This window comes from Tripterygium wilfordii, chromosome 2, assembly GCF_013401445.1.
Source record: "Tripterygium wilfordii isolate XIE 37 chromosome 2, ASM1340144v1, whole genome shotgun sequence".
Classification (NCBI taxonomy): Eukaryota; Viridiplantae; Streptophyta; class Magnoliopsida; order Celastrales; family Celastraceae; genus Tripterygium; species Tripterygium wilfordii.
The window spans coordinates 11,735,243-11,751,362 of NC_052233.1; the positions used below are offsets into that span (position 1 = coordinate 11,735,243).

At 39.1% G+C, this 16,120-nt stretch overlaps 2 protein-coding genes and 1 pseudogene across 2 annotated transcripts; 2 read left to right on the plus strand and 1 right to left on the minus strand.

Annotated features, from left to right (window-relative positions):
* Positions 1-399: 399 nt before the first annotated feature.
* LOC120008764 (ribonuclease 1-like) lies at positions 400-13,080 on the plus strand. Its single transcript, XM_038859140.1, has 5 exons — positions 400-568; positions 656-811; positions 901-1,099; positions 1,202-1,310; positions 12,780-13,080. The coding sequence occupies exons 1-5, from the start codon at positions 464-466 to the stop codon at positions 12,892-12,894; spliced, it is 684 nt and encodes a 227-aa protein (XP_038715068.1). The 5' UTR covers positions 400-463; the 3' UTR covers positions 12,895-13,080.
* On the minus strand, positions 9,866-9,965 carry LOC119983939 (annotated as a pseudogene).
* Positions 13,081-13,890: 810 nt separating the features above from the next.
* On the plus strand, positions 13,891-15,187 carry LOC119980304 (ribonuclease 3-like). Its single transcript, XM_038822952.1, has 4 exons — positions 13,891-14,175; positions 14,274-14,429; positions 14,535-14,733; positions 14,839-15,187. Exons 1-4 carry the CDS (start codon positions 14,071-14,073, stop codon positions 15,060-15,062), a joined length of 684 nt encoding a protein of 227 aa, XP_038678880.1. The 5' UTR covers positions 13,891-14,070; the 3' UTR covers positions 15,063-15,187.
* The last annotated feature ends 933 nt before the right edge of the window (positions 15,188-16,120 follow it).

The following is a 16,120-nucleotide window of genomic DNA, read 5'->3' on the forward strand; positions in this document are numbered from 1 at the left end:
AATTCTTCCATTACTTGAGCCTTTTTGGCCAGGTTGACTATTCATTCAATGTGAAAGCAATAGAGGTTCATGTCAATGGTTGTCCTACCTAATCACCTCTCATCTGCTTGATTTATGTATGTAGGCAGTTTTAACTTGCACACACTACAACGTTTCCCATGATAAGGAATCTAGTCCACTCAATCATGACCACAATAATACCATTTTTGTTTGTATGGAAATGGCTTGAAATGCAAAGTTGATAGAATGAATGAGGAGGACAAAAAAAGTGAGCCGACATGCACATCCCAATCAAATAATCAAATTGGAGAACATATATAAAATCAATGCATTCATATTCATATCCATCTTCATAAGGGATATTTTATATCCACAACCTCTTCCTTTTCTTGCTTATAAATATCACTTCACTTCTGTATTAGAATTCGAATCTGAGGAACCTTGGGAGAGACAGAGATTGTGAATGATGACGTTCAACGTGTTGATATTGATCAAGCTTTTGGTCATCCAGTATATGTGCGCGCTCTCTGTTGCACAGAAATTTGATTTCTTCTATTTGGTTCTCCAGGTGAGCTGGGTTTTTGGCTATTATTCTGGGTTTCTCTTCAATTTTGTTTTCAATCTAACTAGTTTGATTCTCTTGATGTTTAAAAAGTGGCCAGGATCATACTGTGACACACAGAAAGGTTGCTGCTACCCAAAATCTGGAAAGCCAGCAGCAGATTTTGGGATTCATGGTCTGTGGCCTAATTACCAAAATGGATCCTACCCATCAAATTGTGACCCCAAAAACCCTTTCGATGAATCTAAGGTAATTGCACTCCTGGTAATAGTATTTCACCAAGCATATCGTTCTATGTCCATGACAAAAGTTTGATGTTTGTGAGTGTTATGCTACAGGTATCAGGCCTCACTAGCAGTCTAAGGGAAGATTGGCCGACGCTGGCCTGTCCCAGCGGCGATGGCCTGACCTTTTGGTCTCATGAATGGAACAAGCATGGAACTTGCTTCGAGTCGGTTCTTGATCAACTAGGATACTTCAAAGCAGCTCTTTCATTGAAAAACCAAGTCAATCTCCTTGAAGCTCTAGAGAATGCAGGTAATCTAGCTATGATAATTGTAAATTTGGGATTATTTTATTTGCTGATTTGTTTTGATGTTATTGTCTCTATCGAACGTGTATTTTTGTGTAATGTGACAGGAATAAGCCCGAATGGATCATCGTACAGCTTGGGAGATATTAGGGATGCGATAAAGCATGCAATTCAATATATTCCATGGATAGAGTGCAACACTGATGAATCAGGCAACAGCCAGTGACCGACACCAAAGTGTGTGTGTACTTACCCCAAGTGTAGGGTATCGTCAAGTAATAAACCGGTGAGTCCGGTATCGATCCACGAGGAAGCAATGCAAATTTGAAGTGAATGATATGCAAATGACTAGCTAACACTAATAAACACAATGAATATCAAATAAAAGCAAGTAAAAGAAATGGGCCGAATGACTCGGTAGCATGAGCGATTTTGTAATCAAAGTAAGCACAAATTGGATTTAAAACAATTAATTAAAAACCTAGTCTCTAATCCGTCCCGGTGGTTACTCGGTTCTCATACTCAAGGTATCATTGCAAACACACACAACCATACACAATGCATTGTGTGATACTATCAATCATGCATATGCAAAGAGAATTGGGATATAAGACTTCAATTCATACATGTAGGCCATCGGGTCTCTTAATCTACGATGAACGCAAAGGGATAAGCACCTAATATTATGGATTAATGTTCCCCCTTGGGGCTCGGCTTGGCTAACACCCTAGTTTCACACTCAAAGATCAATTAACCATAACTCTCCCATGCACATTCCTAAATTAACCCAAAACCCCATCATCAATACACATAATTAATAGCTATGCAATGGAAAACTCAATTAATTAAGGAAATCATGCAATGGATTTAACAATTCTCAATCAAACACATTAGATGCAATCCCTAGACTAGACAATCCAAGAATACAATCAAATATGTCATTCTCATATATCCACTCACACAACTATCACGAAATTAAAAGAGAAGAATCGAAGCTACGATTCTTTGAACATACCTTGAGTAATCGAAACCTTGCATCCACCTTTCGGGATTAGAAACTAGAGAAGAGAACTACCCACTCATGATTGTTGCAATAAACATCCAATCTATTGTCATCTAAATCAGAGTTTATACAAAATCAAGAGAAAGCACCAAAAACAATAAAGAAAACTTAGAGAGAGAAACTAGATCTACACTACTCCTATGGTGGCTTCCTCTTGGAGAAGTCCATGAATAATGAGGAAGCCAACCAAATCTTAGGGTTTTCTTCTCTTTTTACAATAGAAAATACCTAACTACCCTTATAAAATCGTTTCCCATTGGTTACATACATGATTTACCCCAAATGCCCTTGAAATTTCGGTGCAGAAAATTGCAGATTCGCCGTAAGTGTCCGGACGGGTGTCCGGACGCTTCATGCCTCCAACTTTGTGAGCCTCTGTCTCAATTTGTGAAGAAAGTGTCCGGACGGGTACTGTGGGTGTCCCGACACCTCACAGTAAAAAGTGCCCAAAAAGTGCTCCAACTTGCCCGAACAAGGTCCGATTCCTACAAAACCAAGGGGAAACATTTGTAAGTGTAAAATTAAGCTAAAATGCAATCAAATACATTAACTAAGTGCTAGAACATCCTAATTAAGGGACATTAGAACCTCAAAATAGAGGTCCAATCACACCCCCCAACTTAGACGTTGCTAGTCCCTAGCAATGCAACCACTACCTAAAACTAAAATTTGCTAAATAAAATCCTAACTCACTGACGTAGGCATCACGGTTGCATTTAGCGCATGCAACAAGCCTTTAAACCCCTAGGTCACCCTAGTGGACGAGTTGTAGTCTCGTGAGGGCTTATCAGAGCGATACCCACAAACACTTACCAAGGGATCCACTATTACTTTGAAAGCACCATAAATTATTCTTAAGTTCTCACATGCAAGAAATAGAGCTAATCCCCCAATTCCCCCGCTAGTCGAAAACACGCAAAATCTTTAGACAACCAATCTCAATCCCCTCAAAGATGACTAAGAACATTTTATAATATGTAAAATATATGTGCAATCAAGCAAGACAACTCAACACATTCACACAAGTAAAACCTTGTTATGGACCCTTTTGGTGTTCATAAATCCGCAATCCCAAATGTACACAAAAACATAAAAGCATTGTGGTAAGTGAATGACTTACACAATTGAATTAAATGTATGTGTTTATAAAAGATAATTTGGATGGGCATAGCTTTGAGAAAGAAATCACCTACAAGAACAATTAATGCATCCGCCAACTCACTTGTTTACCTTGAATCAAATTCATCAAAAGGTTAAATGGTTTGTAATGTGGCTAAGGGACAAGGTAGGAAGAATTTGGAACTAGGTAACAAGTTGCAAGGTTAAGTTCAAACATGTGAGCTAAATTCTCATTTTGTCACCCCTTCCATTGCACCACAAATCCAAACACTTCTCATCCTTTACACACAAAGGATTAACTTTATTGTATACACCTCTTTTTGATTTTTTTTTTCTATGCACTTTTTTTTTTCTTTTCTTCTCGAAAATGAACAACATTTGAACAACAACCCTCAATTTTTTTTTCAACATAAGAAAGGGTAATATCACTACCAACTTATTTTTTTTTCAAGCTCCTACTCAACCTTTCAACCAAAGGTGGGAAGTATTTAAGGAAGTGGTTCACACAAGGCTTGTAAGTGAACTAAAAAGGCTTAAAGAAATTTAGGCTTATAATCACTCACAAATGAATAGGCTAGGCTCAAATCTCTCAACCTAATGAATCATTCAATCCTAAGTTCACAAGCAAGTGGCAAATACAAAAATCACACTTCTCAGTAATCAAATGTAATGGGTGCAAAGCTATTGAAGAACACGCGCATAAGATGTCAAATGAATATCAATGAAAAACATCACCTGAAACCCAATGTGTATCAATGAAGAATGGCTCAAAAGAATGAGAAGGGATAAAAGGTAGTTTTTCAGGCAAAAGAATCCAAAAACGCAGTCATACAAATGCTTCAATGCCAAGATGTCTGCTTAACTACACAATTTTATATCAAACTAGGTCTCAATCATCCCAAGAAATATTGATTATAATTATCCCACTCAATCACATGCATCGATTTCACCAAAAAGGAATTAAGGAATCTACTCTACACTTGCACGTTCGAACAAGAATAATAAATTAACGTTGAAATTGGTAGTGAATCCCAAAAGCATCTACCATTCCCTTCCTATAGTCCATCTAGCATGTATGAACAACAAAGCACAACACAATAGGATAGAGGGTAGGAAATCATACCATACTCTTCAAAAGTGATCGGAATCATGAGAAACGAAGCATATCCTGAAAAAGTGAATACCAACCACACTATCCAAGCATGACACAACATGAAATTTTTTTATTTTTATTTTTTCAAATTTTTGATATTCACAAAAGCACACCAAAATAAAGCAAGTTTCACAATGAATTCACAATTCTCTCACCCCCCAACTTAAATGAGACATTGTCCTCAATGTCAAGCATGATAAACAAGGCAAGAACAAATTGTAAAATGCATTGTGAACATACAAAAACACACCAAAAATGAATGAAAAATAATCTAACACTACATATTTACAAGAGAGCTCTTTTCACGCACACTAGGAAGGGGTGGGATCCACAAGGTCCCATTCTTCGGCCAATTCATTAAAATTTTCCAAGTATGGTTTCAATCGTTGGCCATTAACCTTAAAAGTTTTTCCACTCCTAGGATCATCAATGTCAATGCTTCCATATGGGGAAACCTTGCGGACAATAAAAGGTCCGGTCCATTTGGTACGTAACTTCCCGGGAAACAAGTGTAACCGGGAGTTGTATAAAAGAACCTTTTGTCCCTCATGAAAAACTTTCCTCACAATGTGCTTGTCATGGTATCTTTTCATTTTGAGCTTAGCAATTTTGGCATTTTCGAAAGCATCATTCCTCAACTCCTCAATCTCTTGGATTTGGAGTTTGCGATGCCCCCCAACTTGATCGGTGGAGTCATTCAAAGTGCGAATGGCCCAATAGGCCTTGTGCTCCAATTCCACCGGCAAGTGGCAAGCCTTGCCATAGACAAGTCTATAAGGAGACATTCCAAGGGCAGTCTTATATGCAGTACGGTAAGCCCACAAAGCATCAATCAATTTGGAAGACCAATCTTTTCTATTGGGACCAACCCTTTTTTCAAGAATACGTTTAATCTCCCTATTTGCCAATTCCGCTTGGCCACTTGTTTGTGGATGATATGGGGTGCCAACTTTGTGCAAAATGCCATATCGTTTCATCAAAGTTCTAACCGGGGCATTGCAAAAGTGAGACCCACCATCACTTATGATGGCTCGAGGCATCCCAAATCTTGAGAAAATGTTTTCTTTTAAAAATTTTATCACAACTTGGTGATCATTTGTTCGAGAAGGGATAGCCTCTACCCACTTTGACACATAATCCACACCAACCAAGATATACAAATAACCAAATGAATTAGGGAAAGGTCCCATGAAATCAATGGCCCAACAATCAAAAATTTCCAAGATGTTAATAGGTTGGAGGGGCATCATCTCACGTTTTCCTAAATTACCTAACCTTTGGCAATTGTCACAAGATAGGCAATAAGCATGGACATCTTTGTGCAAAGAAGGCCAATATAAGCCACTTTGAAGAATTTTGGCCGCGGTCTTTTTGGAGGAAAAATGGCCTCCACAAGCATATTTATGGCAAAAGGCCATGACACTTTCAAATTCATTATTGGGGATGCATCTCCGAATCACTTGATCGGAACAATACTTGAACAAATATGGGTCATCCCAAAAGAAGTTTCGCACATTGCGAAGGAATTTGGATCTATCAATCTTGCTCCAATGAGATGGCATTTTTCCGGACACCAAAAAGTTGGCGATGTCCGCATACCATGGAGTCAATTTGGATGAGATGGCATTGGTGAGGAAGAGTTGTTCATCCGGGAAATGTTCATTGATGGGTATGCCATGTGAAATCAAATTTTGTCCGGGAAGTCTAGATAAATGGTCGGCTACTACATTCTCCACTCCTTTTTTATCTTTAATTTCAAGGTCAAATTCTTGAAGTAAGAGAATCCATCTTAACAACCTAGGCTTGGCATTCGCTTTTGAAAGCAAATACTTCAAAGCCGCATGGTCGGTGAAGATGATGACTTTCGAGCCAACCAAATAAGATCTAAACTTGTCCAAAGCAAAGACTATAGCTAGTAATTCCTTTTCAGTGGTGGTATAATTCACTTGAGCATCATTCAAAGTCTTACTAGCATAGTATATAACATGAGCATTTTTTTCTTTTCTTTGTCCTAGGACCGCCCCAACCGCCACATCACTTGCATCACACATGAGTTCAAAGGGCATACTCCAATCGGGAGTTTGCATAATGGGTGCGGTGGTTAGGGCACCTTTCAAATCATCAAAGGCTTTTTGACATTGTGGTGTCCATTCAAAAGAGACATCTTGAGCAAGCAAGTTACTTAAAGGTTTGGCAATGGCACTAAAAGAATTAATGAACCTTCTATAGAAACCCGCATGACCCAAAAAAGATCTCACATCTTTAACACATGTAGGGGGAGGTAACTTTTGAATTAATTCAATTTTTGCCTTGTCAACCTCTATCCCTTTGGATGACACAATGTGTCCCAATACAATTCCATGTGTCACCATGAAATGACACTTTTCCCAATTGAGAACCAATTGGCTCTCCTCACATCTTTTTAACACACTTGCCAAATTAGCAAGGCATTGATCATAGGTATCTCCATAAACCGAGAAATCATCCATAAAGACCTCCACAATTTTCTCAACCATGTCACTAAAGATACTCATCATGCACCTTTGAAAGGTAGCCGGAGCATTGCATAACCCAAAAGGCATGCGTCTATAAGCAAAAGTTCCAAATGGACATGTAAATGTGGTCTTGTCTTGGTCTTCTAAGGCTATCTCTATTTGATTATATCCGGAATACCCATCAAGGAAGCAATAATAGGCTCTACCCGCTACTCTCTCAAGGACTTGATCAAGGAAGGGTAAGGGGAAATGGTCTTTTCGAGTAACCATATTGAGTCTACGGTAGTCAATGCACATGCGCCACCCGGTTTGAATTCGAGTGGGAACCAATTCGTTCTTGTCATTCTTAACTACCGTAATTCCGGACTTTTTGGGGACCACTTGGGTAGGAGATACCCATTTGGAATCCGCAATGGGATAAACTATCCCCGCATCAAGCAATTTTAGCACCTCCCCCCTAACTACCTCCTTCATGTTCGGATTTAAACGTCTTTGCATTTGTCTAATGGGCTTAGCTTCCTCTTCCATGTAAATCCTATGAGTACAAACCAAAGGACTAATACCCTTCAAATCAGCAATTGTCCAACCTATTGCCCTTCTATACCTTTGCAACACTTGCACAAGTTTCATTTCTTGGGAAGAAGTAAGTAGGGAAGATATCACAACGGGGTATGACTCATTCTCTCCCAAAAATACATATTTCAGCTCACTTGGTAAGGGTTTCCTTTCCGGCGTTGGTGGATGCTCTAGAGATGATTCAAGCTTAGTCTTGGAAGGTTCTAATTCCTCAATGGGTGGGTTGAATCGTCCTATGCTATGGATAGCTAAAGACTCCAAAACCTCATTAATTTCCTCTTCCTCAACTAAAAATTGACTACCTTTTTCGCTCAAAGCTAGCACACCTTCCACCGAATCCCTAGCAAGAGTTTTCTCTAAGTTCTCCTCAACATATGAATGGATCCAATCTACTTCCCTAATGTCTTCAAACTCTCCCATTTGCTTAGACACATTAAAAATGTTCATCTCCGCGGTCATATTCCCAAAAGATAGCACCATGACACCATTCCTACAATTGATCAAAGCATTTGAAGTTGCTAGGAAGGGTCTACCTAGAAGGACCGAGATTGGTTTGCTAAAACTAGGGAGGGGCTGAGTATCTAAAACCACAAAGTCAACCGGGAAGTAGAATTCATCCACTTGAACTAGCACATCTTCAACTATTCCTCTAGGAATCTTGACGGATCTATCGGCTAGTTGCAAGGTAATTCTTGTAGGCTTAAGCTCACCTAACCCCAATTGTTGATAGACCGAGTATGGAAGGAGATTAACACTAGCACCTAGATCCAACAATGCTTGCTCAATCCTATGGTTCCCTATGACTATTGGAATGGTAGGGCAACCGGGATCCTTATATTTAGGTGGAGTGGTGGTTTGTAAGATGGAGCTTGCTTGCTCCGTAAGAAAAGCCTTCTCCTTCACATTCAATTTGCGTTTCACGGTACACAAATCCTTGAGGAACTTTGCGTACGAGGGAACTTGTTTGATGGCATCTAAAAGAGGTATGTTCACTTTCACTTGTTTGAAAAGTTCAAACATCTCTTTGTGTAGAGCCTCATTGGTTTTCTTCCCTAATCGGTGAGGAAATGGTGGCCTTGGGATACACTCTCTATCCTTAGACGTGTCTACCCTTGTCCTATGTGATTGCCCCTCACTCTCCTCTTCTCCTCTTGGTATTTTCCTTCATTTTCCTTGCTTTCTAGAGTAGTTGATTTAGTATAGTTGCTGAAAAAAAAAAAAAAAATTTTGTGAGGAGAACTTGGCGGATGGGGCTAACTTAGATTCCTGTGGGCGATGGATGCCACCTTGTTTGCTGCTTGGTAGTGATACGTTGTTTGAGAGAGCTTTGTGCATTTTTATTTTTATCACTACTTGCTACATCTTGGTGTGTTATTGTTCCTAAGGTTGATTGTTGCTCTATTCCTATCCTTGCTCTTGTTCTTGCTTAATATTGTTCTTGGTTGTTCATTAATTGAAAAAAAAAATAAAAAAAATAAAAAAATCTTGTGTTACTTGACGTGGTTGATTGCTACTTTTGTGTGTTACTTGCTATTGTTCCTTGCCATCATGTCTCAACCTAGAGATAATGTTAGTGGGCATGGGTCTAATAGAGATGGGAGAGGTGGTGACATAAATGCGAGTGATGCGGGGAGTGTACGTGGGGGTGATATCAATCTTGATGCATTACGTCGTCTTTTACAACGTGTGAACATTGATGAATTGATGAATCCGGCGCAAGGGCAAGATGCCCAAAATGTGCCAAATGCCCAAAATTTACCAAATGTTCAAGTTGAGCATGCTTTGCAAAATGCACCTCAACCACTTCAACAAGACAATGCGGCACAAATTGCCCCACAAAATGTCTACCAACCTCCCAATATGCCTCCCGCATATCATATACCTCCCCCATACAATTATGTGCATCCCATGTATTATCCAATGCCACAAGTGCCACAATATGCTCCCTTCGGACAAAATTTACATGCACCTCCTCCTTTGGAGTACATTCATGCCCAAGAGCATCGCACTTTGAGGGAGCTCACGCATCCCGCAAGGCAAACTCAACCTTCTTGCATCATCATGCCACCGAACCAACAAAATGTGAGCCTTAAACCATCAATGTTCCAAATGATTCCCAAATTCCATGGAATGGAATCGGAACGACCATATTCACATGTGCGTGATTTTGAATCGGTGTGTACTACTTTTGGTGATGTTACATGCACACAAGAAATTTTGAGACTCAAACTTTTTCCATTCTCTTTGAAGGATCATGCAAAACAATGGTTTGAGAACTTGCGCCCCCAATCCATTGCGACTTGGGCGGCAATGCAAGAAGAATTTCTCAACAAATATTTTCCTTCCCACCGTACCATTTCTTATCAAACACAAATCATGAATTTTCATTGCAAAGAACATGAAACTTTCTTCCAAGCTTGGGAGAGGTTTAAGGATTTGTTGTTTATGTGTCCTCACCATGGATTTCAAAAATTTCAAATTGTGAATTTCTTCCACAAATCTTTGACTCCATCTTTGAAGAAATTGGTTTCCACTATGACTCAAGGTGACTTTTTGAATAGGGATGCCAATGAAGCATTTACTTTCTTTGATGGGTTGGCGGAGGAATCCCGATCTTGGGAAGCTCCTCCCCTAACCCGACATGATGTTGTGCCAAGCTCTAGTGGCAAGTTTGTGTTGAATGAAAATGATGATGTGCATGCTAAACTTGCTTTGTTGTCCAAGAAATTGGAGTCCTTAGAGTCACAAAAGGCCCCTATAAATGTGGTTGGTGTTGACGACCAAGTTGCTTGTACTTTGTGTGAAAGTAGGGATCATAGGACGGATGAGTGTAATGCCTTACCGGCTTGTAAGGAAGTCCTATTTGGGCAAGGTTACAATGGGAACAATTCTCAGAACTTTAGGAAGCCCTACCCTACCAATCACCAAGGTAACAATTCGTACAATGAGAATTACCCTTGGAGGAATCATCCAAACTTTGGGTGGAGGAATGATGGGAATGTTCAATCCCAATCGGTGTGATTGGAAGGTTGGTAGACATTTTGTGGGGCAATTTGTGCCGCATTGTCTTGTTGAAGTGGTTGAGGTGCATTTTGCAAAGCATGCTCAACTTGAACATTTGGTAAATTTTGGGCATTTGGCACATTTTGGGCATCTTGCCCTTGCGCCGGATTCATCAATTCATCAATGTTCACACGTTGTAAAAGACGACGTAATGCATCAAGATTGATATCACCCCCACGTACACTCCCCGCATCACTCGCATTTATGTCACCACCTCTCCCATCTCTATTAGACCCATGCCCACTAACACTATCTCTAAGATGAGACATGATGGCAAACAAAACTATCAAATAACACGAAAGATGGCAACCAACCAAGTCAAGTAACACCAGATTTTTCAATCAACAAACAACCAAGAACAATGTCAAGCAAGAACAGGAGCAAAGATAGGAATAGAATGACAATCAACCTCAGGAACAATTACACACCAAGATGTAGCAAGTAGTGATAGAAAGAAAAATGCGCAAAGCTCTCTCAAACAACGTATCACTACCAAGCAGCAAACAAGGTGGCATCCATCGCCCACAGGAATCTAAGTTAGCCCCATCCGCCAAGTTCTCCTCACAATTTTTTTTTTTTTTTTCTCTTTGCAGCAACTACACTAAATCAACTACACTAGAAAGCAAGTAAAAGGGAGGAACGAAGTTACCCTTGAAGCGTGACCGTGCTCCTTCCTTATTTGATGGCGTTTAATAGCATAAAGCTAGCATCTACAAGCCACCCAGCTCCGTCTTTGACACTCGCTTCCCCGGCAACGGCGCCAAAAACTTGACCGACACCAAAGTGTGTGTGTACTTACCCCAAGTGTAGGGTATCGTCAAGTAATAAACCGGTGAGTCCGGTATCGATCCACGAGGAAGCAATGCAAATTTGAAGTGAATGATATGCAAATGACTAGCTAACACTAATAAACACAATGAATATCAAATAAAAGCAAGTAAAAGAAATGGGCCGAATGACTCGGTAGCATGAGCGATTTTGTAATCAAAGTAAGCACAAATTGGATTTAAAACAATTAATTAAAAACCTAGTCTCTAATCCGTCCCGGTGGTTACTCGGTTCTCATACTCAAGGTATCATTGCAAACACACACAACCATACACAATGCATTGTGTGATACTATCAATCATGCATATGCAAAGAGAATTGGGATATAAGACTTCAATTCATACATGTAGGCCATCGGGTCTCTTAATCTACGATGAACGCAAAGGGATAAGCACCTAATATTATGGATTAATGTTCCCCCTTGGGGCTCGGCTTGGCTAACACCCTAGTTTCACACTCAAAGATCAATTAACCATAACTCTCCCATGCACATTCCTAAATTAACCCAAAACCCCATCATCAATACACATAATTAATAGCTATGCAATGGAAAACTCAATTAATTAAGGAAATCATGCAATGGATTTAACAATTCTCAATCAAACACATTAGATGCAATCCCTAGACTAGACAATCCAAGAATACAATCAAATATGTCATTCTCATATATCCACTCACACAACTATCACGAAATTAAAAGAGAAGAATCGAAGCTACGATTCTTTGAACATACCTTGAGTAATCGAAACCTTGCATCCACCTTTCGGGATTAGAAACTAGAGAAGAGAACTACCCACTCATGATTGTTGCAATAAACATCCAATCTATTGTCATCTAAATCAGAGTTTATACAAAATCAAGAGAAAGCACCAAAAACAATAAAGAAAACTTAGAGAGAGAAACTAGATCTACACTACTCCTATGGTGGCTTCCTCTTGGAGAAGTCCATGAATAATGAGGAAGCCAACCAAATCTTAGGGTTTTCTTCTCTTTTTACAATAGAAAATACCTAACTACCCTTATAAAATCGTTTCCCATTGGTTACATACATGATTTACCCCAAATGCCCTTGAAATTTCGGTGCAGAAAATTGCAGATTCGCCGTAAGTGTCCGGACGGGTGTCTGGACGCTTCATGCCTCCAACTTTGTGAGCCTCTGTCTCAATTTGTGAAGAAAGTGTCCGGACGGGTACTGTGGGTGTCCCGACACATCACAGTAAAAAGTGCCCAAAAAGTGCTCCAACTTGCCCGAACAAGGTCCGATTCCTACAAAACCAAGGGGAAACATTTGTAAGTGTAAAATTAAGCTAAAATGCAATCAAATACATTAACTAAGTGCTAGAACATCCTAATTAAGGGACATTAGAACCTCAAAATAGAGGTCCAATCAGCCAGCTCTATCAAATTTACTTGTGCGTCGACAAATCCGGGTCCAACCTGATTGAATGTCCAGTGTTTCCTCATGGAAAATGTGGGTCGGAGATCGAGTTCCCGAAGTTTTAAACTTGAAGCACGACATTTTCGAGTTGACATTTGTTGCTATTTTCCTTGTATCAGTTGTTCTACATCAATCATCAACTGAACCAGTTTATTGTTCTTGCCTATAAAAATTGAAGGTGTTTATTGCAACTTAATGACAAAAGGATGGAAAACAAAAAGGAAACAATGTTTAAGCTAATGTTTATTGAAGATCCACAAGTGTCTAAGACTAAAAATCTTACATCCGTTTGACATAACACAGTCGAGTGGTTTATAAACAAAGTTCATATCCTCTCACATTGAAAACATGTTTTCTAAGCTTACGACAGCACATGAAGAACAAATCTTGCGGATCCGTGGCCTAGCGCGGATAACATCTTCAATGTGTTTGCATTGGGAATTTCAACATGATAGTCCAGTAGGACAAGCGGACATAAGAACCAATAATGATAGCCCATGAAGAATAAATCTGTACAGTTGGTGCCCAGTGGACAATATCCTCAAGGTCTTTGGGTTGAGAATTTCAATAATAAGTTAAAAGGACCTATGTTGGACCGATTTGGACCACTTGTTGGATGACGAGCTATAACAATGTGAAAACCAATTCCATACATATGCAGTGCCATGAAAATGGTTCCCCTGCCTAACCAACTCACCGTCCTTGGGTTCGATAATGAGAGTGAGTCTGCGTCGTTAGACCTCTCTGGCTTGCACGCAAGTGTAATCGACCTAATGTTCACAAGCAATAGAAAATCCAACTACCCTGGTAGACTTAAAGCAAAATTAACCAAAACTAGAAGCATAGGCAGGCAGCTCAAACCAACTTGTACAACTTCACACACAATAGCATGACGGACACAACCATATATGTTTAAGTTAATAAATAGGAATTCCTTCCTCATGTTTGTTCATTCTCATTGGTTGTTTCCTGACATGGACAAACGTGTGTTTTATAGAGCAATTCAAGGATCGAACATGGCGTGAAGAAAAGGAGAAATTGTTGGGAACATGTCCTAAGTCAACACATTATAATGAATGTAATGTTAAAAAGATTAGGAGCATATTCTAATTAGATCGTCAACTTCCAACTTGTTCTATAAAATAAACTCTATATCAACTTCTTTCGTTGCTATTATCTCTCAAAACTTGAATCCAAAAGAAGCATCATATTCAAGCATAGTTGTTAAAAATACACAAGAGATGGAACCCACCAAGTATTCAATCTTGATAAAGCTTTTGGTGATACAGTATCTGTCAATCCTCTGTGTTTCGCAGGATTTTGATTTCTTCTACTTTGTTCAACAGGTGAGTTAGATCTAATACTTCTGTTTAATCACCAACTATTTGAACTTGTTTTTTTCCCTTATTGTTGACATGTTTTTTTCGTTTTACATGTGTGTTAGTGGCCTGGATCATATTGTGACACAAAGAAAAGCTGCTGCTATCCAAAGACAGGAAAACCTGCAGCAGATTTTGGAATTCATGGGCTTTGGCCTAATTACAAGGATGGATCTTACCCATCAAACTGTAATCCTGATAGTGAATTCGATAAATCTCAGGTACTTATAGAAACTAAGGTAGAAAATATGTTCTTAATGTTTATAATTAAAAAAAATTGTGATTAATGAGAAAGAAAATTTGGTTGGTTGTATATGGTGGAATAGATATCAGATCTTATCAGCAGTTTGCAGAAAACATGGCCAACATTGTCGTGCCCGAGCAACGACGGGGTGAATTTCTGGACACATGAATGGGAAAAACATGGGACGTGCTCAGAATCTGAACTTGACCAGCATGACTACTTCCAAGCAGGTCTTAAACTCAAGGAGACAGCAAACCTCCTCCAGATTCTAAAGGATGCAGGTGTATATCTATCTATCTATCTATCATAAACACCAATTTTCCATTACCTCAATGCTAGAATCTTAACAGTAATAGTGAATTAAAATTTAAAAATGTGTGTGACAGGGATCAAACCAGATGACAGATTTTATGAGCTAGACAGCATTGTAGATGCTATAAAGGAAGGCACAAAGTACACTCCAGGGATAGAGTGCAATGTGGACCAATCCCATAACACACAACTTTACCAGATATATATGTGTGTTGATACTTCTGGATCTGATTTCATTGAATGCCCAATCCTACCGAGGGGAAGATGCCAATCCAGTGTCCAGTTCCCCAAGTTCTAATCTTTTATATGAACCCAGTTTTAATGTGTTTTTTTTATTCAATAATTGACCGTATTTGTGCACAGATCATCCATGTTTTGTACATGAAACTTGGGTTAATTTTTCAAGTTTGTCTATCTGGGGCAGGCCTTGCGTGTTATTTAATTATGTCAACTGTCAAGTTCTAAAGTGAGGTATGGTCCATCCATCAGGTCATGTTTCACTTCATAGTATTGCATTGCTCTCATTTGTCCAATCCTAATTTATGGGCCAAGGGCAGACCCACAAACTAAGTATTAGACAGCCCTGAGCTCTCAAAGGCCAACGAGCCACCCTGTAGATGTGTTGAGCTGGCCCAACTCGTACATTTTACCAAGACCTTTGACAAATGACAATGCATGTATTCAACATTATCTCTAATGGAAATATTAATAGCATCGATGACATTCAAAGCATGGTATCTCCTTCAAGAATCAATTCCCTACCATCCGTTATCCCTTTGCACAAAGTAAGTAATGTCAGTTTTGCAGCCAACGCTGTCAACATTGGCCAAAATTTATGTTCCCAAACAAAGAATTTCTCCATTACTTGCTCTTGCAATTACACTTGCTGCGAAAAGAAAACAAAAGTTAGCTGTGGTGTCTTCTCAAGGTTGCTCAGTTGCAGCTGTCAGGTAAGGTTATTGCCGTCTCTAAAAGCCCAACCCAACAATATCTCAAAGATGGAGGTCAATATGGTAATAATACAATTAAACTATTGAGTACGGCATCATTTACTTTTTGTGTATACATTAAATATAGACTACTCAAAATTAGGGGTGAAAAAAAAAATTTGTTTTCGAATTGGGAAAACAACGTTTGTTTATGAAATATTTATATGTTTGGATCCGAATTCGGATTAGATTTCGAAAGTACTTAATTAATCAAATCTGAATTATTTTAAATCCAGACAAATAAACTAAAGAATAATTTAATCTGACAAAATTTTTTATTTCTGTACCCGAATCTCGGACGTATATAATTTGCGTTCAAAGTTGAAACTTGGTTAAATGAGAAATTCTATCCCTACTCAATACCTTA